General features: G+C 38.0%; 1 protein-coding gene across 3 annotated transcripts in view; it reads left to right on the forward strand.

Annotated features, from left to right (window-relative positions):
- Positions 1-20,587, forward strand: part of WDR90 (WD repeat domain 90) — a 55,866-nt gene extending 35,279 nt beyond the window's left edge. For 2 of the 3 annotated variants that reach the window (XM_012543235.3, XM_012543236.3), the window contains 11 exons: positions 288-478; positions 705-873; positions 2,162-2,273; positions 9,465-9,636; positions 10,226-10,348; positions 10,822-10,999; positions 15,558-15,688; positions 16,045-16,185; positions 16,280-16,399; positions 16,799-16,883; positions 19,732-20,587. In XM_012543235.3, coding sequence (XP_012398689.1) covers positions 288-478; positions 705-873; positions 2,162-2,273; positions 9,465-9,636; positions 10,226-10,348; positions 10,822-10,999; positions 15,558-15,688; positions 16,045-16,185; positions 16,280-16,399; positions 16,799-16,883; positions 19,732-19,946 — 1,637 coding nt within the window. In that variant the 3' untranslated portion in view covers positions 19,947-20,587. Of the gene's footprint in view, positions 1-287; positions 479-704; positions 874-2,161; positions 2,274-9,464; positions 9,637-10,225; positions 10,349-10,821; positions 11,035-15,557; positions 15,689-16,044; positions 16,186-16,279; positions 16,400-16,798; positions 16,884-19,731 lie in introns of those variants that run through there. The other variant, XM_012543237.2, reaches the window with a different exon arrangement.
- The last annotated feature ends 91 nt before the right edge of the window (positions 20,588-20,678 follow it).

The raw sequence follows: 20,678 nt of genomic DNA on the forward strand, positions 1-20,678 counted from the left end.
TATGAAATTTTGGTCTTGGAGATGACAAAAAAAATTATATTTGTTTATGGGGGCCTTAGTGTTTTCTCCTTATGGGTTATGACTTTCTGATGCCAAATAGTCTATCTTAAAGTTCATCATTGGTAAGCTAGAGGGTTCTAAGTGCCATCTAGCAATCTAATTCAATTGAACAAGCACTCATTAAATGCTTACTATGTACAATCTGACCATTAGATGCTAATGTTACAAAGAAACCAAAAAGCAGTCTGCCCTCAAAGAATTTATGCAAATATATGTCTGACTTCCAGGGGATTACAGTGACCGAACCATTGCCCTCTGGAATGCCTTCACCTATGAACTGATGTCCTCCACCAGATTCATGGAGCCAGTTCATGAAGTGGCTTTTAACCCTTTCAGTGCTAATGAACTTGCTTGTGTGGGCCAAGGAGCTATCACTTTCTGGCTCATGAAGCAGTGGGGAGCTGACATCAACCTCCAGGTATGTTACCATCCTTTACCTCTTTCTTTTCTGACAAGTCAGGCAGTGTTTGTTTAGGGTAACCTTCTGGTATTCAGAGGCTGCTCTGTGGCTTTGGGTGGTTATAGAGGGTTGTTTGCCCCCTGCTTCCTGGTTTGTTAAGGATGTCACCTTTTCAGAGGAAATGCCACGATAAAACCTCAGCACAATCCATAATATCAGTTGATATTTCTTATCTTTGTGTCAGGTCCACAGAGTTCCTGTGCCTGAAGAAATAGGACCGGTAGAACTGACATCAATATGCTATAGCATCATCCCCTTACTCTATAGTGGCACCAACACTGGACAGATTTGTGTCTGGGATATAAGCACCAACCGCTGTTTTATGACCTGGGAGGCTGATGAGGGTGAGATTGGTGAGTAGATACCAGTGCAAAAACTGTTTAGAGTAGATACCAATACAAAAAAAAAAAAAAAAAAATTCCACATGGAACAAGAAATGCTCCCCCCCCCCATGTTCAGTACAAACTCTCTGATAGTATTTTAAAAAATAATAATAAATTTTATTGATATCTTCTGTTTCTTATGTCATTGTGATATCTCTAGTAGCTTTCTCCCTCCCATTTCTAGAGAGCCATCTCATATGACAAATACTAGACTCCAAAAACATACAGTGTTTAATACCTGTAGATTTCCCAGCTTCATGAATAGGCAGATTGAGGATATCTTCTTACACTCTTCTTTCAAATCCCATTTCATCTTTATAATTTTGTTACATTTACTTTTGCTTTTTTGGTGTGATGTTCTTTCCATTTATATTGTTAAAGTTATCATATTATTTGTTTTCTTGTCTCTGCTAATGTTATCCTGCATCACTTTGTGAGGATCTTTAATATTTCTTTGTATTCACCATGTACATCATTTCTTGTACAATAATATTCCATTACATTTATGTACCACAGTTTGTTTAGCCATTCCCCAACTGATAGGCACCTACTTTGTTTCTAATTCTTTTGGAGTACAAGGAGACTTTTTTTTTCTTATCAATAACTTTCTTGGGGTTTAAGCCCAGTAATGGAATCTTTCGTTCAAAGGCTCTGAACGTTTTAGTCACCTTATTTGAATAATTCCAAATTACTTTCCAAAATGGTTGTATTAATTTACAGCTCCACCAACAATGTATTAATGATATTATTTATTCTAACATCCTTCAGGATATCCCAGTCTATATCCTAAAATCTCTTTTAACAATAATGTTCTTGAACCAGCTACGCCCAGAGAAAGAACTCTGGGAGATGACTAAAAACCATTACATTGAATTCCCAATCCCTATATTCATGCCCACCTGCATTTTTTATTTCCTTCACAAGCTAATTGTACAATATTTCAGAGTCTGATTCTTTTTGTACAGCAAAATAACAGTTTGGTCATGTATACTTATTGTGTATCTAATTTATATATTAATATATTTAACATCTACTGGTCATCCTGCCATCTGGGGGAGGGGGTGGGAAGTAAGAGGTGAAAAATTGGAACAAGAGGTTTGGCAGTTGTTAATGCTGTAAAGTTACCCATACATGTAACCTGTAAATAAAAAGCTATTTTAAAAACAAACAAACAAAAAAATCAATAATGTTCTGTGGTTCTCTGATCATTTCAAGACCCAAGGTCAGGAAATGGATTAATTTTTTCCTGGTGTCCTAGGTGTCCTTCTGTGTTCTGGAAATCGGCTAGTCAGTGGCAGCAACACTAAGCGGATTCGCTTGTGGGCAGTTGGAGCAGTGCAGGAGCTGAGACTGAAAGGTTCTGGTGCAAGGTGAGACAGGTGTCCTGCACACCAGATAGTCATTCATTTATTCAATAAACATTTACTAACCACTATGTGCCAGTGACATTACTAACCGCTGGATACCCACTACCAGCTGCTTCTTCTGAGGAAAGGATTCATTTGGGCATTCTAGACCTTAGGACTCAATTGTCCAGCTGTCCAGCTGTGTGAGTAGAGATGACCAAAACTATACTGTCACTTTAGCTCCTGTGGTTGCTAGTGTTACTTCTCAAGTAGAGAAGGACCATTAAATTATGTTTCTTTTCTGAATGATTCTCTCTTGTTTCTAAATCATAGAACCATCATTGTAAAGTTAGAAAGGATTTAGAGACCATCAGAGCCAATCTCTAAGATAACTTGTTTCTTTGTTTCCATTTTTTTTTTCTTGGAAAACTAACTCTTGGGGCAGCTAGATGACACAATAGATAAAGCACTGGTCAGGAAATCCTGGGTTCAAAACTGGCCTCGGACACTTAACACTCACTAGGTATGTGACTCTGGGCAAGTCATTTAATCCCAATTGCCTCTCTAAAAAAAAAAAAAGAAAGAAAGAAAGTTAATTGTGCATGTCTTTTGGGGAATTATTTTTCTTACAAATTTGAGTAAATAAAAAAATATTTCAAATCACTAATGAGAGAAATACAAATTAAAGCAATTCCTTTTTCATTTTATACCTATCAAATTGGCAAAGATGACAAAAGGAGAAATGACATGTTTGAAAGGCTTTGGAAAATTTGATATACTTATGTACTGTTGGAGTTATGAATTAGTGCAGCAGGTCTGAAAAGCAATTTAGAATCATGCTCTCAGAATCACTAAAGAATGTATACCCTCTGAGTCAGTTTTTGACTAAAGACCTATATATCCTGAAGAAAGCAAAGAGAAAGGAAAAGAAACCCCATTTACAAAAATATTTGTAGCAGCTTTTTTTAAAAGTTCTTTAATATTTATGTTAAATATCTATTGATATAATATAAACATATAATGTATTTATATTACTCTCTCTTTTTTTTTAATTATAACTTTTTATTGACAGAGCCCATGCCTGGGTAGTTTTTTTTTACAACATTATCCTTTGCACTCACTTCTGTTCTGATTTCTTCCCTCCCTCCCTTCACCTCCTCCCCCAGATGGCAAGCACGTAGCAGCTTTTTTTAAAACAATATTGTGTTGTTTCAAATACATGCAAAGATAGTTTTCATCATTTACCTTGAAAAACCTTGTATTCCAAGTTTTTCTCCCTCTTCTCTCAAGACATCAAGCAATCTAGGAGAGGTTAAACGTGTGTAGTTCTTCCAAACATATTTCCATATTCATCATGCTGTGCAAAAAAAATCAGATCAAAAGGGCAAAAGACATGAGAAAGAAAAAAAATAAGCAAACAACTACAAAAAAGGTGAAAATATGCATTGATCCACAGTCAGTCTTATGTCCATAGTTCTCTATCTCTGAATGCTAATGGTATTTTCCATCCCAAGTCTATTGTAATCACCACATTGTTAAGAAGAGATACATCCATCACAGTTGATCATCACATAATTATGTTGTTGCCATTTACAGTGATCTCCTGGCTCTGCTCATTTCACTCAGCATCAGTTCATGCAGGTCTATCCAGGCCTCTCTGAAATCATCCTTCTCATTGTTTCTCATAGAACAATAATATTCCATAATATTCATATACCACAATTTATTCAGCCATTCTCCAATTGATGCACATCCACTGACTTTCCAGTTTCTTGCCACTACAAAAAGGGCTACCACAAATATTTTGGCACATGTGGATCCCTTTCCCTCCTTTAGATTTCTTTGAGATATAAACCCAGTAAAAACATTGCTGGATCAAAGGATGTGCACAGTTTGATAGCTGTTAAGACATGACTAAGTGTGAAGGGGCAGGTCAGTTCTCTGGAAAGCCCCCACAGCTGTGAATCATAACATATTTGAAGGAATTGCAGCTGAGCCTTTACTGAGGCAGATGTTGCTTGTAAATTGGGAATGAAATAAATCAGAGGCTAGAGGGAAGAGGAGAGAGGTCAGAGAATGCAACTGCCTTTCAGTCTCCTTGTAACACCCAGAAGCCTACTGGAACAGATAACACTTTGGGCAGAGTTCCAAATTGCTTTTCTCAATGGCTGGATCCATTAACAGTTCCATCAACAATGTATCAGTGTCCCAGTTTTCCCACATTCCTCCCAACATTCGTCATCTTTTCCTGTCATTTTAGCCAACTGAGAGGTGTGTAGTGTTACCTCATAATTGTCTTAATTTGCATTTTTCTAATCAGTAGTGACTTAAAGCATTTTTTTCATGTGACTAGAAATGGCTTTAATTTCTTCATCTAAAAATGTCACTACATATTCTCTGACCATTTATCAATTGGGGAATGGCTTATAGTCTTATAAATGGAATCATTTATCCACATCTAAGACTGTATACCAAGATAAGGTCGAAATGGGTTCATGATCTAGACATAAAGAATGAGATTATAAACAAATTAGAAGAACATAGGATAGTTTACCTCCCAGATCTGTGGAAGAGGAAGGAATTTGTGACCAAAGAACAACTAGAGATCATTATTGATTATAAAATAGATAACTGATTATATTAAATTAAAAAGTTTTTGTATAAACAAAACTAATGCAGATAAGATTAGAAGGGAAACAGTCAACTAGCAAAACATTTTTACATCCAAAGGATCTGATAAAGGACTCATTTCTAAAATATATGGAGAATTGACTCAAATTTATAATAGTTCAATCCATTCTCCAATTGATAAATGGTCAAAGGATATTAACAGATAATTTTCAGAAGAAGAAATTGAAACTATTTGTAGCCACATGAAAAGGTGATCCAAATCACTCTTGATCAGAGAAATGCAAATTAAGACAACTCTGAGATACCACTACACACCTCTTAGATTGGCTAAGATGATAGGAAAAGATAATGACTAACATTGGAGGAGATGTGGGGAAACTGGGATACTGATAATACATTGTTGGTGGAACTGTGAACCTATTTAATCATTCTTGAGAACAATTTGGAACAATTTTCTTCCCTCCCTCCCTTCACCTCCTCCCCCAGATGGTAAGCATGTAGCAGCTTTTTTTAAAACAATATTGTGTTGTTCCAAATACATGCAAAGATAGTTTTCATCATTTACTTTGAAAAACCTTGTATTCCAAGTTTTTCTCCCTCTTCTCTCAAGACATCAAGCAATCTAGGAGAGGTTAAACGTGTGTAGTTCTTCCAAACATATTTCCATATTCATCATGCTGTGCAAGAAAAATCAGATCAAAAGGGGCAAAAGACATGAGAAAGAAAAAAAACAAGCAAACAACTGAAAAAGTTATCAAACTGTGCATACCCTTTGATTCACCAGTGTTACCACTGGACTTATATCCCAAAGAGATCTTAAAGAGGGAAAGGGACCCATATGTGCAAAAATGTTTATGGCAACTCTCTTTGTAGCGGCTAGAAACTGGAAACTGAGTGGATGCCCAATAGTTGGAGAATGGCTGAATAAGTTATGATATATGAATGTTATAGAAAACTATTGTTTTGTAAGAAATGACCAACAGGATGATTTCAGAGAGACCTGGAGAGACTTTCATGAACTGATGCTAAGTGAAATGAGCAGAACCAGGAGATCATTATACACTGCAACAGCAAGACTATACAACGATCAATTCTGAGGGACATGACTTTCTTTAACATTGAGATGATTCAAACCAGTTCCACTTGTTCAGTGATGAAGAGAACCATCTACACCCAGAGAGAGGACTGTGGGAACTGAATGTGGAACACAACATAGCATTCTCACCCTCTCTGTTGTTATTTGCTTGCATTTTGTTTTCTTTCTCAGTTTTTCTTTTTCTTCCTTCTTGATCTGATTTTTCTTGCACAACAAAATAACTGTATGAATATGTATACATATATTGGATCTAACATGTATTTCAACATATTTAACATGTATTGGAGTACCTGCCAGCTAGGGGTGGGGGTAGGGGCAAAGAGGAGAAAATTTGCAAGAAAAGGTTATGCAAGGGTCAGTGTTGGAAAAATTACCCATGCATATGCTTTGTAAATAAAAAGCTTTAATAAAAAAATTTTTTAATATTAAATTGAATCATTTCTCTGTATATTTCGAAAATGAGACCTTTATCAGAAACACTGGCTATAAAAATTTTTTTTCTAGCTCTTTGTTTCCCTTCTAATCTTGACTACATTTGTTTTGTTTGTGCAAAAACTTTTAAATTTAATATAATCAAAATTATCCATTTTGCATTTCATGATATTCTCTAGTGCTTTGATCATAAATTCCTCCTTCTCTACAGATCTGAGAGGTAAACTTCCCTTCTCCTAATTTGCTTATAGTATCATCTTTATGACTAAAGCACAAATCCATTTTGACCTTTCTTGGTATAGGGTGTTAGGTATTGATCAATACCTAGTTTTTGCTATACTATTTTCCAGTTTTTCTTTTTTAAAATAGCATAGAAGTATAGTATAAACCCTCCTTCAAATACCAAGTGCTGGGGTTAGAACTAAGCTCCTTTCATATCCTCTGAAATCCCTTGCCTTTAGTGGAATGAATGGATCCTCTACATCTGAGCCTACCAAAGGAACCTGGGAAAGTAGAAAGATATACATGGGAGTGGGGACCAGGCAGTTCAATGTGCTGTAGCAATAGAGAAATTAGTAGTCATTTTTGGGGAGGAGGTGGACAGGAAAGGGAATTACTATTTCTTTGTCTTTGTCTTGGAGACTGAATTTAAAGAAAATGATAGTGTTTTGGGGTGTGCTAAGCATTTTTATTTCTAGTTTTTGAAAAGCAGATTAATCTCCAAGCATCTATTAAAGTGTCTATTTGATATAAAGATAAGAATGAAACCTCTAGAAGCTTATATTCCATAGGCAGAAAGACTAGGAACAACATATGCACAAATAATCCAAAAGTTTGGGAATAAGAGGCTTTAGGACAGTATTCTCACTAGAAGTTCATAGAATGAGACTCACATTTTTAGATTTCAGCTGTATTTCAAAAGACAACTGGTTTACACCAATTTCTCCAAATTCTATTTCCTAGTACTCTTAAAAATCCATGTACAGAAAGTGGCAGTAGCTAGGGTAGACCCAGAGGTCATCTCCCAAGGCAGTTAGTTACTAAGGAAAGCTTGGTTAACTGACTAAAGGGACTTATTTAATCTTCTTCTCTGCAGTATGTTCCATATTTTGGTATTAGAATTCTTTGGGACTGGTTAAGGAACTTAACTACCTGGATCATTTGTTTTTGGTGATGTGCTTCTAACAACTGGCTCATTTAAAAACAAATCCCATTTTATTGTATAAAGCCTGTAATAAATGGGTAATTTGTTCATTCACAGACATTTTGTGTGAGCATCTGCTTTGTTAAATGTGCTATGCTAGATCCTGGGAAATACAAAGATAAAACATGGTTTCTTCCCTAGAGAAGCTTACACTTTAATAGACTGATTAGATATCAAGTCAGATAAAAGTAAACTAAATTAGAATATTATATGTGCATAAAAGGAATGAATTTAAAGTGCTCAAAGATCAGCTAAAAGAAAGATTGCTCCTAGCTAGGTAGTTATCAGCAAATACTTCTTGGAGGAGAAGTGAACCTTGAAAATCTCTTCCCATCATCATAGGAATCCAGTACTCGTGTAATTTACCTCTTTCTTGCCATGGCCAATTTCTTCCCAAAATAGACCTAAGAAGATTTTACAATAGCATGATTAAGAAATATCACATGAGATAATAATGACAGCTAATATTTATGTAACTCTTACTATGTGCCAGGAGTTGGATTGAGCACTTTACAAATATTTTTACATTTGATCCTAATGACAACACTGTGAAATAGGTGTCCTTATTGTCTGCATTTTATATTTGAGGAAGCTCTGGCAGAAAGGTTAAATGATTTGTCCAAGGTCAAAGAGCTAGAAAGTGTCAGAAGTTGGATTTGAACTCGGGTCTTCCTGACTGCAGGCCTGATAACATGATCCATTGAACCACCAACTGACTTTACAGTTTCTCATCACTACACCTTGAGGTTGCATGGAGTAGGAACCTTTGGGACACCTTTGGTATTAGCCTTTTAAAGGCCCAGCTTCTGACCTTCCACCTACACATGTTCTCTGTCCAGGTGTGGCTTAGTGCAACTGAGGCTTATTGGCTGTGACTTGTCCTAATCCATACCACCTAACTATAATTCTCTTTCATACATTGACTGGAATTATTCATTTTGTCTCTGTAGCAGGGGTTCCTAATCCAGGGACTGTGAACTTGTTTTAATAACATTTTGGTAATTATATTTCAGTATAATTGGTTTCTTTTGTTATGCTCAGTATTTCATTTTGTGCACATGATTCTGAGAAGGCTTCACTAGATTGTCAAAGGATGCTAAGACAGAAAAAATATTAAGAGCCCCTGCTCTTTAGTTACTGATCTGAATCAACCCTTCAGTGTCTTCCTCCTGCCATGCTTCCCTAACCATCCCTGTACTCCTATTTACCTCTCCAAACACTGGACAATTCTCTTCTTCTTTCCAGGCTCCCTACAATTGAAACTCTATCATCATTCCACTTCTAGGCCACCCTCTCAACTAAAAAACTGACTAAATATCCCTTGTGTGGAGCATGCTGACTTGGCTACAGACCCATAAGGTCTGGAGTGTTAACTAATCTCAATCTCTCTGCATGGTTGGGTGTCCTTTGGCTCCTGACAAACAAGGAACACCCATGTTGATAAGCAAAGAGAGGAAGGGAAGACATTCTTGGCATAGAAGAAATCAAAGGCACAAATGGGAAGACGTGAAAGATGTGTCTGTTGGGGGAGAGACTGATAATTAGTCTAGTTTGGCTGAGGCATAGAACAATAGCAAGGAAGTCAGTTCAACTAGGACCCATGCATGGTGTGTGTGCTTGTGGGGGTGTGAGTGGAGAGAAACAGACCCTTGAATGCACAACTAGAAAATTTGAGCTTCATTGTAAAACTTTTTGAGAGAAACACTAATCAGACCTCTTTATTAGTTGTAAGCAATATAATAATACCCTTTAGTCCTTTCAGACTACTTGCTTCTATTTTCTCCACTATTTCCTCAATTTCTTTTTTTTTTCCTATTCATTTCAAATTTCCAGACTTTTTATTGTTCCTCAGGTCAAGCTCTGTTTTTATGGAGCAAGAAATGACTTTGGATGGTGCTGTGATCAGTGCCAGCTTTGATGATAGTATGGATATGGGCATTGTGGGCACAACTGCAGGCACTCTGTGGTATATCAACTGGGCTGAGAGAACCAATATCCGCCTCATCAGTGGCCACAAAAACAAGGTAAAGAGTCAGAAGGTATCGACTTTGCAGGTACTCTGAGAGTGAGAGTTCTGTCTCGGCTCAGTGTGTCGTGTCAGCTGAGAAAAATGTATAGTGATATGTCAGTCAAGAATGCATGAGTCGTCTTCTCCTATTGCCTATTTACAAACAGACTTATTTTTATACTTACCTGCTGTCTCTGATCACATTGTATCCAAATATAGGAGAATCTTGGAAGATTGGGGCTTTATATCATTTTGGAATTGCAGGGAGGGTTGCCAGATTAGGCATTCACTTATCTACCTTAATTTTTTTGAGGCATCTCAGATATTTTAAAGAATATCTTTTATTTTATCTGCGTCCCTGCCTTGATGATTAAGATGGTATTATCATCACATTGATTACTAATACAGTGTCATCTGTGCAGATGATTGACCGGCTTCACAGTTGTTAAGGGTGGTGGCAGACAGGCCAGGATATAACAAGTTGCCTGTTAAAATGATAATAATCCAGTCTTTTGCAATGGCTGAATTTTCTCTTTGGTAAATCTCTCTTTGGAGAGAAAGGAGAACACAGGCCACATCAGCATCTCCTCTCCCTGTTGTTGCAGGTGAATGAAGTGACCTTTAGCCCTACTGAGTCCCACTGTGCTACTTGTGGTGATGACGGCAGTGTGCGAGTCTGGTCCTTGGCCAGCATGGAGCTGGTGGTACAGTTCCAGGTGCTAAATCAGGTACTCATGGAACACAGCTAAGGGATATATAATCACATTTCCCTTGGGGCTGGGGACTGTCATAGGGTACTTGTCTAAATTGGGAGTGCATTCTAGCACTAGGTTGGGTTGTGCTTCCCGAATTGTGAAGGGGGAGCTGAGACCTTATGTCTTTTTACTCTTAAGGAGCCTAGGGAGCTGGTTTTTCTTACGGGGACTGAAATAGGGGGAAGGAGTGGATCTAACAGGATGAAATTTAGCAGGGATAAATAGAAGATTATGTGGCTAGAAAGAAGTTGATGTAGAAGAGACCAGAGAGTCTTATTGTTTAGCAAATTACCCTTCTGTTTTGTAGATATGGGTTAAAACAGTGTGATGTGATAGAGGAACTTATTCTGTATTGCAGTTTAGACTGCATTAATAGAAGCAGAGTTTGCACAGTGAGGGAAGTGATAGTTGGAGGTAGCTTGTCCAAGCATGTCTCTTTCTCTTAGAGTTGCTTGTGTCTGGCCTGGAGTCCATCAGCCCACAGCAGCAGAAGTGACCACCAGCAAGTGGTGGCAGGCTACAGTGATGGCACAATCCGTGTATTCAGCATTTCCCGGACAGAGATGGAATTGAAGATACACCCTCACCCTGTAGCACTGACAGCCATCTCCTTCTCTGTGGACGGTGAGGGTTAACCCAGCATTTTCTCTGGGAATCAGGTACTGGCTTCCTTGGGATTTCAGCCCTTTCTAGATGGCAGAAAGTTTAGGAGATCCCTCACACTGCTAGAGCTGAATTTTCCCTGTGGTTTCCAATGGTTGCCGTAGGAGTGGGGAAGAGCTCTGGGGCTGGTGATGTCGAACTCACCACTTCAAGTGTGTGTGTAAATATGGCAGAGTCCAAGCAGCTCTGGAATCATGGTCAGGAGATGTTGGCTCCATCTCTGTAATCACCTATTAGTTGGATAGTCTCACATGAATCACATAGCCTTCCTCAGCTTCCTTTTTCTGCCCCTTCTGCTCCACTTAGTGGTTGTGATAAGAGCATGTTGTGAGTTGTAAAGCACTAGGTAATTGTGAATTATGGCAACTAGATGATGGCATAGTGCATAAAGTCTTAGGCATGGAGTCAGGAAGATCTGAGTTTAAATGCAGCCTTGGACACTTAGTAGTTGTGTGACCCTGAGGAAGTTATTAAGTCCTGTTTGCTTTAGTTTTTTTCTAGAAAAGGAGATGGCAAACCATTTCAGCGTCTTTGCCAAGAAAATATCAAGTGAGATTACATAGAGTTGAACACTACTAAAACAACTAAAACAATGTGAACTTGCATTCATGCGCGCTCACGCTCTCTCTCATCCCTCTCCACTTCCCCCCCTTCCCCCTCTCTCTCTCATATATGAAAAATACTTTTTCAGGACCATCTTTAGTTATTTTCCCTTTGTGCAGAGAATTTTTAACTTGTTTGTTTTCTAGTTGCCTAATCTTGAGTGATCTTTGATTTCTTTCTTTGAGCCTTAGTTTCTCCATCTATAAAATGAAATGAATATTTAATCTTTAAACCTATGTTTAATGTTTAATGTTATCCTCTTTTTACTTATCCCTCCTTCACAACTTCAAAATGTCATCAATCAGAATTTTCAATTTAAAAATTTTTTTTAAGTTTTAAAATACATCTAAGGAACCTTATTATTTCACATGACTTAGTTTAATCATAGGAGCAGAAAATCCTTATAATTCCTCCTTCTTCCCAAGAAACAGTTAGAAGGGGCAGCTAGGTAGTGCAGTGGATAGAGCACCAGCCCTGAAGTCAGGAGGACCTGAGTTCAAATCTTATCTCAGACACTTAACACTTCCTAGCCTGTGGGTTCCTGGGCAAGTCACTTAAGCCCAATTACCTCAACAAAAAACAATTAGAGTTTCTTATTCCCTTCTTTGCTGTGATACAGGCAACATTTTACCCAGCTTCTCCTTCCTATGCTCTCTTCCCTCTTTCCAAGCCCTTTTTTATATAGGCTTCTGCTACAAAGTAGGAGTGACCCCTCAGCACATAAGCATCAAACCTTTCTAAAAAACATTTTATTTGTTTTAATCAGCCAAGATATAGCTTCTCAAACTCTCTTCATCTCTAAATGAGAACTCAAGAAAAACAAAACCCATGACAAACATATCAAAACAGGCGATTGGTAATTAAAAAAAAAATTTCCACATTGGTCATATCCAAAAGAGATTTTGTTTCATTCTGAATTCTGAACCTTTCACTTCTGTTAGGAGGTGGGTAGCATGTTTCATTATTAGTCCTTTGGAATTCTAGTTGACTGTTATACTGATAAAACATAGTTCATTACCATAGAGTTCCATCACATTTATTATATCATCATTTATTCATCCATTCCCCAATTTATGAGCATTCCCTCAGATTCCCATTTTTGTCACCTTAAAAAGATATATGAATATTTGCTTTATTTGCTAAGAAGTAATCCTGAAATCTGCTCTCCCTATAATTCTCTTTCATCCCTTCTCTTTCTTTCTTATTTTCTTATTGAGTGAAGTATGTAAGTATGTATTTCCTCTTTTGAACAGTTCAGATGACATGAGGTTTAAGTGTCAGTTGCTTCCTCATACTCCCCCTTCTTGCTTTTATAGATTTCTACTTGTGAACCCTGACTATGTAACTTTCCCTAACCTTCCTTTCCTCCCCTGTGTATTCCTCTTCTCTTTCCATTTTTTCATAAGATCATCAAGATATAATTGAAACATTCCCAAGCCTTCCGTCATTTAAACTCCTTTTTTGACCCTTGATGAAAATTGGGTTCATCTCTTCATATTAGAATGAAAGCAGTTTATACTTGTATATCTATTATAGTTGGTTTATTTTTTTATATTTCTCTTGACTCCTGTTATTTGCACTTCAGAATTTTATGTAACTCTGATGCTTTCATCAATGATTCTTAAAAGCACTATATTTCTTTAAAAATCCATTTTTCTCCTGTAAAATTATACTGTTTTGTTGGCTGTTATTCTTGGCTGTAAGTCTATATCCTTTATCTTCTGGAATGTTGTATTTCAAGTTCTCTGCCCCTTTATGATGGTGCTTGCTAAATAGTGTGTAATCCTGAATATTGTACCTTGGTACTACTTGAATTCTTTCTGACTGTTTGCAGGAATTTTTTTTTTTTTTTTTGGAAGCTTTGAATTTTGGTTCTGATGTTGAGTTTTCATTTGGGAGTATCTTTTGGGAAATGACTGGTGGATTCTTTCTATTTCCACTTTACCCTCTAGTTCTAAGAGATCTAGACAATTTTCTTTTAAAATTTCTTAAAATATCATATCTAGGCTATTTTATTATCATGGTAGTCAGATAATCCAATGATTCTTAAATTTTTTTTTCTTCCCTATTTCCCAGATCAGTTGTTTTGTTATGAGATAGCTACATTTTCTTTTACTTTTTTCAGCCTTTTGACTTGGTTTAAATTTCTTGTTTCATGGAGACCTTGACTTCTATTTGGCCCATTCTAATTTTTAGGGAGTTTGTTGTTTGGACAAGATTTTGTACCTCTTGCCACTAAATGGTTAGTTCCTTTTTGAATTCTTTCTTCCATTGTTCTCATTACTTTTTCAATGTCTTCCTCAAACATTCTCATTCTATTTATAAAAAACATTTTTGACTCTTTTCTATTAATCCTTTGCTCCATCTTCCAGAATTTTAGTTGAGTTTTTGTCCACTCTGTATTTTTCTTTGAAGCATTGTTGGTAGATATCTTGGAATCATTCTTGTCTTCTGTGTCTTGAGCAATTTTGCCACTATAATCGTCATTATGATGGGATCCTTTTTTGTTTGCCCATTTTTCAGTTTGCTCATTTTTCAATCTATCTCCTGACTGCAGACTTGTTTTTTCCTCTTTTTTTTGTAAAAGCATTTTATTTAGACAACTGAAGACAATTAGATTTTCAGAAGCAGTGTGGTCATTTAAAGAGAAATCAAACCAAATAGTTTATAATGTATTCCATTTTTTACAACTAAAGCAAAAGTTTTCCTGCCTTTAGAAAGAGTCAGTAAAATAAGCATTACATTTTCTTTCTCCGTAGTAAGGTAAAATGGTTATAAGAAATTCAACTGAAAAAGGAAAAAATTTAATGGTCGCTTACATATATTCATTCAAAAAAGCATTAAGAAATTAGTCTAAGTGAGCAAATTCTATTTGCCATCTTTTTGTTTTCTGTTTTCACTTAGAAATAACATCATCCTGGCTCTGCTTTCAGTATTAATATCATACAAGTTTTGTTTTTTTCCCCCTTTCCTTTATTTCTTAGCAATAGCTAGAATTTCTTTTAAAAAAATACTATCTTTTGTTTTTATCCTAATTTTTTCAATGTATATCTCTCCCCTCTTCTCTTCCCAGAGAGCCATCCTTTTTAATAAATAATTTAAAAGGGAGTGTTGGGGGGACTGCAGTAAGGTAAACAAAATATTGGCCAAGCTCTTATGTTGCATGTAACATTTCATCTCTCAAATCCCACACTTGTGCAAAGAGTTATAAAACTGTGCATACTATTTGTTCCATCAGTCAAGACAATCCTAATAGACTTTGAATAGAAAATGTCATCCACATCCAGAAAGAGAACTATAGGGACTGAATGCGGATCAAGCATAGTATTTTTACCTTTTGTTTTTCCTTCCTTGTGATTTTTTTCCTCTTTTTGGTTTGATTTTTTTTTTTTTTTTTTTTGCACATCATGTGCACAAGTTTAATCCATATCAGATTGCTTGCTGTCTTGGGGAGGGAAGAGGTAGATAAGGGAGTGAAGGAGAAAAATCTGGAATACAAAGTTATTTTTCTATGTCTCGAGAATTTCATTCTCTTCCTTCCTGAGTTAACTCCTTTGAAAAAATTTAAGTTGTGAGATTCCACCTGTCCCCTTTTAAGAGAATATTTTCAATGAAATTCAGTGACCAGCTAGTATAATCTACATGATACATGAAATGAATACATGAAAGGAATGGACACTAGAACATAACAAGTGATCATCTAGCTTTAAAGTCTCCATTGCCCATTGTCTTCACCAACCAGGATGCTTCAGTTCAACTATCCACTCTTATAGGTAAACAGTTGTTTCCATTCCTGACTAGAAGACTTTGTCTTCTTAGGTCTACCTTTTGGCAGTCTAGTTTTCTGCTTTAGTTTCTGTCTAGGGGCTCCACGCTGTGAGAACTACAGTGTTTTCCCATTATTTTGGATCCACAGGTCAGATCATCATTTCTGGAGACAAAGATGGGATTGTGGCTGTGAGCAGCCCAAGGACAGGAATTACCATAAGAGTGCTGGATGACCACAAAGGCTCTCCTATCACTGTGATCCAGAGCAAAAGCAGAGAGGTAAGGTCAGGTAATAATGTGCAGTTAAGGTTGGGTGTTAGCCACTGATGCCCAGCCTTACTTAAGACCTTCCTGAAAAAGAGTCTCAGACTAGTTTGGTGAACTATAACTGATAGCATGGCCAATGTGGAAATGTGTTTTGGGTGACGTCATATAAATAATGGATGTTATGTATTTTTGTCTTCTTGATGGGGCAGAATGAAGGGAGAGAATTTAGAACTAAAAATAAAAATTTTAAATAAATAAAAGAACTATAACTAATAGAGAGCTGGAGGCTTATTTTGTAGAAGTCTCATTGTGTCAGTTTTTAACTCATAAGAGCCTATGACTAGATCTCTCTTTCCTTCATTCTCTAGTACTATGACTTTGGTTTGGAAGGTGAACTATGGTTGGCTGCCAGTGCAGATCGAAGAGTTAGTGTCTGGGCTTCTGATTGGCTCAGAGACAAATGTGAGCTTGTTGATTGGCTAACCTTTCCAGCCCCCAACAACCCAAAGGTAAGAGTGTTCAGCTTGGTTGTTTTTTTGGGGGGGCGGGGTAACATCACTGATCTCTCCCCTGATCTTTCTCACTTTTGATTTTTCCCTACAGATCGCTACTAACTTACCTCCTTCTCTAGCTGCTTTCTGCCCTTGGAACAGCAGCATGCTGATCTATGTTGGCTTTGGGTTGAAGGAGGAGGTCCTCTTCTACAGCCTCCGTCAGAAACAGGTACTAGTGCATCTTCCAAAAAAAGACTGGGCAGGCCAAGATATGGAATGCCTGTTTAAAAGGGTGATCTTTGCACCACAGACCTGTTTAGGCCACAGTATAAAAGAGGTCACAGCCTTGCTGAGTTTTTGTGACAGGGCACCATGTGGCCTGGGGATAGGTAGGTTTAAGTCAGCATCACTGAGCAGGGCCAGGAGGTTAAAAAGAGATGCCATTTCTTACTTCAGACTTTAAGATCCTAGAATATGCCCAAGCACAGCACTGATTCTGAAGCCATTAGGACCGAATGAAAAAGCATTCCTCAGCAGTCTGGGCCTCCCTCTTGGTGGCCACCAGTACACAACTATATTGCTATCTGTTGGCTCAACACAGTGTGACACTCTTTTTTTCTATCTTCAGGTTGTAGAGAAGATCCCCTTGTCTTACTTTGCGACCTCCCTCTGCCTTTCCCCAGGATCATCCCTCATAGCTATTGGATACTGTGGTAAGTTTCTCCTCAGCCATAAAATAGGGAGAGGGCACCAGAGCTCTGCCCTGGGCCTATACTTGAAATCTGAAAACTCCTGGAAAGTACTGTTGAGGTTCAGCAGGAAACCCCCAAGAGATTGGGGTTGCAGACCAGTGTCACCAGGTCTCTCAAAAGAATTTGTAGGCTTAAACCCATCTCCATGTCAAGGGGCAAAGTTTATTGTAATTGTAACACCAATTGAAGCGGGCTAAGTTCCAAAAGGATTTAGCAAAGAACCAGGAGAAAGATGATAAATTTATAGGACAAAATTAAGAGAGACCAGAACTTCATGTTACTAATTTGCTAATTTTATAGCAAAGAGGTAGATTTTAGGGGTGGTCTATTCACTGTAGTCTTGGAAACTGTCACTGACCAGCAGATTATCTGACAGTCAGCAATGTTTGTAGGACTTTCCTAAAGTCAGAAGACTTCAGAATCATTAAAAGACAGATTGTTAGAACAATAGCACTCTAAGGACCTCAGGATCACAACTATATTTCCCTAAGAAGCTGTACTCCCTTCAGTACCATGCCTTACATGGCATTGGATTTCTCTACTCTCCTCTCCTTCACTCCTGTTCTTTCATCCCCACTGGCAGAAACTGGTTTGAGTAATGTTATAGTTTTTCTTTCTGTTGGAGAAGACATATTTGTTGAGAGTTTAATTTGCTCAACAATCCAGGCTTTTTTCAGGAGTTGAGGTAGGTATTAGAATTCTGACTTTTATTATCTACCTAAAGGAAATCTAAATCTGTAAACAGGTTAGGGCTTTTCATGTAACAATCAATTCAACTCAGTAAACACTTATTCTGTACCTACTGTGTGCTAGGCTTTAGGAATACAGAAAAAGGCAAAAGACATTTCCTGCCCTCATTCAAACCAAGGGGAAGCCAGACAAATAATTATATGCAAAGCAAGCCATATAGAGTGTAAAAAGGAAATAATTAACAATGGAAAGGCACTGAGGTTGAGGAAGGTTTCCTGATGGAGGTGAGATTTTAGTTGGAACTTAAAGGAAGCCAGAAAGTTCAGTTTTTGGAGCCAAGGAGATTGAATGTTCTAGGCATAGGGGACAGCCAGCAAGAATGCCTTCAGCTGAGAAATGTATCTTGTTTATGCAACAGCCAAGAGGCCTGTGTTAATGGATTAAGAAGTATATATTGGGAGGTAGGGGATAAAAAACTGGAAAGGCAGGAAGAGGCTAGGTTATGAAGGGCTTTGAATGTTATGCAGAACATTTTTTATTTGATCCTGGAAGTGATAGAGAGAAACTTTAGTTTTATTGAGTAGTAGGGTAACATGATCAAATCTGCACTTTAGGAAAATCACTTTAGTGGCAGAATATAGGATGAATTGGAATGAGGAGAGCACTGAGGTCGACCAACCTACCGGCAGTCTATTGCAATAATCTGAAATAATGTAATGAGGGCCTGCCCCAGAGAGTGACAGTATCGGAGGAGAGAGGAGAGCTTATTCCAGTGATGTTGCAATGGTAAAATTGACTTTGGCAATCATTTAGATATGATAGGTGAGAGAAAGGTGGGTCCAGGAAGACTCCTAGATTGAGAGTCTAAGGGACTGGGAAGGTAGTCTTACTCTCTATAGTAATAAGGAGTAGGATTTAGGGGGAAAGACAATGAGTTTTATTCTGGACATATTGAGTTTAAAATGTGTACTAGGCAACCAGTTTGAGATGTCTGAAAAGCAGTTTGAGCTGTGAAGGTGGAAGTCAGCACTGAAATTGAGTCAGAAAAGGTAAATTTAGAAATCATTGGCATAAAGGTGAAATCCATGGGAGCTGATATAAGTGAAGTAGTATTGAGAAAAAAGAGAAGAGGGTCCTGAGAGTCAACAATAGTGAGATAGTGAGGAGAATACAGCAGAGAAGGAGTGATCAGATAGGTAGGAAGGGAACCAGGAGAGAGCCTTCTCCTTAGAGTATCAAAGGGAGAATCATCAATAGGCTGCCAAGAGGTTGAGGAGAGTGAGAATTAAGGGAGGCTTGGATTTATCAGCTAAGAGGTCATCTGCAACTTTGGGGAGGCTGGTTTCAGTGGAATGATAAGGTTATAAGCCAGATTGAGGAGTGAGGGGAGAAAATAGAGGAACAGATTGTAGATATCCTTTGGAGGAGTTTAGCTACAAAAAGTAGAAAAAATCTAGGACCATATTTAACAAAGATAAGAGGATTGGAGAGGGAGGTTCAAGATAGGGGAGATATGAGCATGTTTGTTTTATTGTTGTGATTGAATTGTTTTAGTCATGTCTAGCTCTGTGACCCCATTTTCTTGGCAGAGATAATGGAATAATTTTCCCATTTCCTTCTTTAGCTCATTTTACAGGTAATGAAAGTAGTCAAAGAGGGTTAAGTGACTTTCACAGAGTCACATAGGAAGCATCTGAGACTGGATTGGAATTCAGGTCCTTCTAACCCCACTCTGGTGCCCTAGCCACTGTGCCACCTAGCTGCCTGAGCATGTCCTGCTGAAACCCCTGCCCATGATGAAATGCTTACTTCTGTAGGCCTCTGCATCAGAATCAAGGGTTAGGGCTGAGGGGGTGGGATGGATGAATTTCAGGGAAAATTCCCTCTTATCAGAGATTCCCGATTCTGATAATTAGGACCAACATGATTTTCTCAGCTTAGATTGGCTAGATTACTCCTGAGGTTCGGAGTCATATTAGAAAAACAACTTTTAAACCACCAAATTGTTTAGTATGATTTGAGTATCTTTCCTTTGTTGCTTTCTGAGGTTACCATAAAGTGGCACAGATCCTAAGGGAAGAGACATAAGACTCTGCTGTTTACCCTTATGTATCCACAGAGCGATTGCTGAGGCTGATTGACTGTATGTCGAAGACTGAGCAAGACTTTGTGGGGCACAACGATGCTGTCCACCTCTGCAGATTCACACCATCTGGCAAATTACTCTTCACAGCAGCTTACAATGAGATCCTTGTGTGGGAGGTGCTGAGTCTGGGAGCAGCAGCAACCCGAGAGGCCAAGAACATCCCTCTTAGACCTCAGATAGCCACATAGACTTGGATTCTCAGTGGACCTTTCCGTCCAGTTTGCTGATCTGACTGTGGCTCAGTTAAAACTTGTTCCATAAATCACATAGCTCATCCTGGCCAAAGGAAGTCAACTGCAGTCAGGGACTGAGAACTGACTCTTCACAAACCTATTTGATAAACCCAGTGGGTAAGGTGAGAAGGCTGGACCATTTTCCTCACCAGAGCAAAAGCTGAATCTACTGGTCAGGTACACAGTAGCATTGGCTTATGTTGCAGAATGTTCCTGTCATCCTAGCCCCTCCCCCAATCATTTTCAATGATCTAGCTCCCCAGAAAAACTGCCCCTAAAGGAAAATGCTCTGATGACAGAGCAGCCCAATCAATTGGATCTGTGTTAAATGGGCCTGTATTTTATATGTGTGTGTATTTTTCAATATATGTTTTTGCCTTAAGATAATCCATTTTGAGGTCTTCAGCTGTGGGCCTGCAAGACTTGATGCTAAGCTAAGAAACAATTTTTATAAATCACACGGGCCAAAGCTGCTGACTTAAATGCTATGGAAATATGTAAAATACTTGCTGCCCTTTTATTTGTAGGTTTTTATTTTTTAATGTTTCTTTCTATACTTGTACAGTTTTGAAATAAAAGTGGGTGTTTGCAGTCTGGCTGAAAGCCTCCGGTGTCAGCTCCTTCCTGGAGAATTTTAGGTGATGGTGTTCTTTTCTCAGTTCTTCTTCTCCAAGGAGAAGAGGAACC

This window comes from Sarcophilus harrisii, chromosome 1 (genome assembly GCF_902635505.1).
Source record: "Sarcophilus harrisii chromosome 1, mSarHar1.11, whole genome shotgun sequence".
Classification (NCBI taxonomy): Eukaryota; Metazoa; Chordata; class Mammalia; order Dasyuromorphia; family Dasyuridae; genus Sarcophilus; species Sarcophilus harrisii.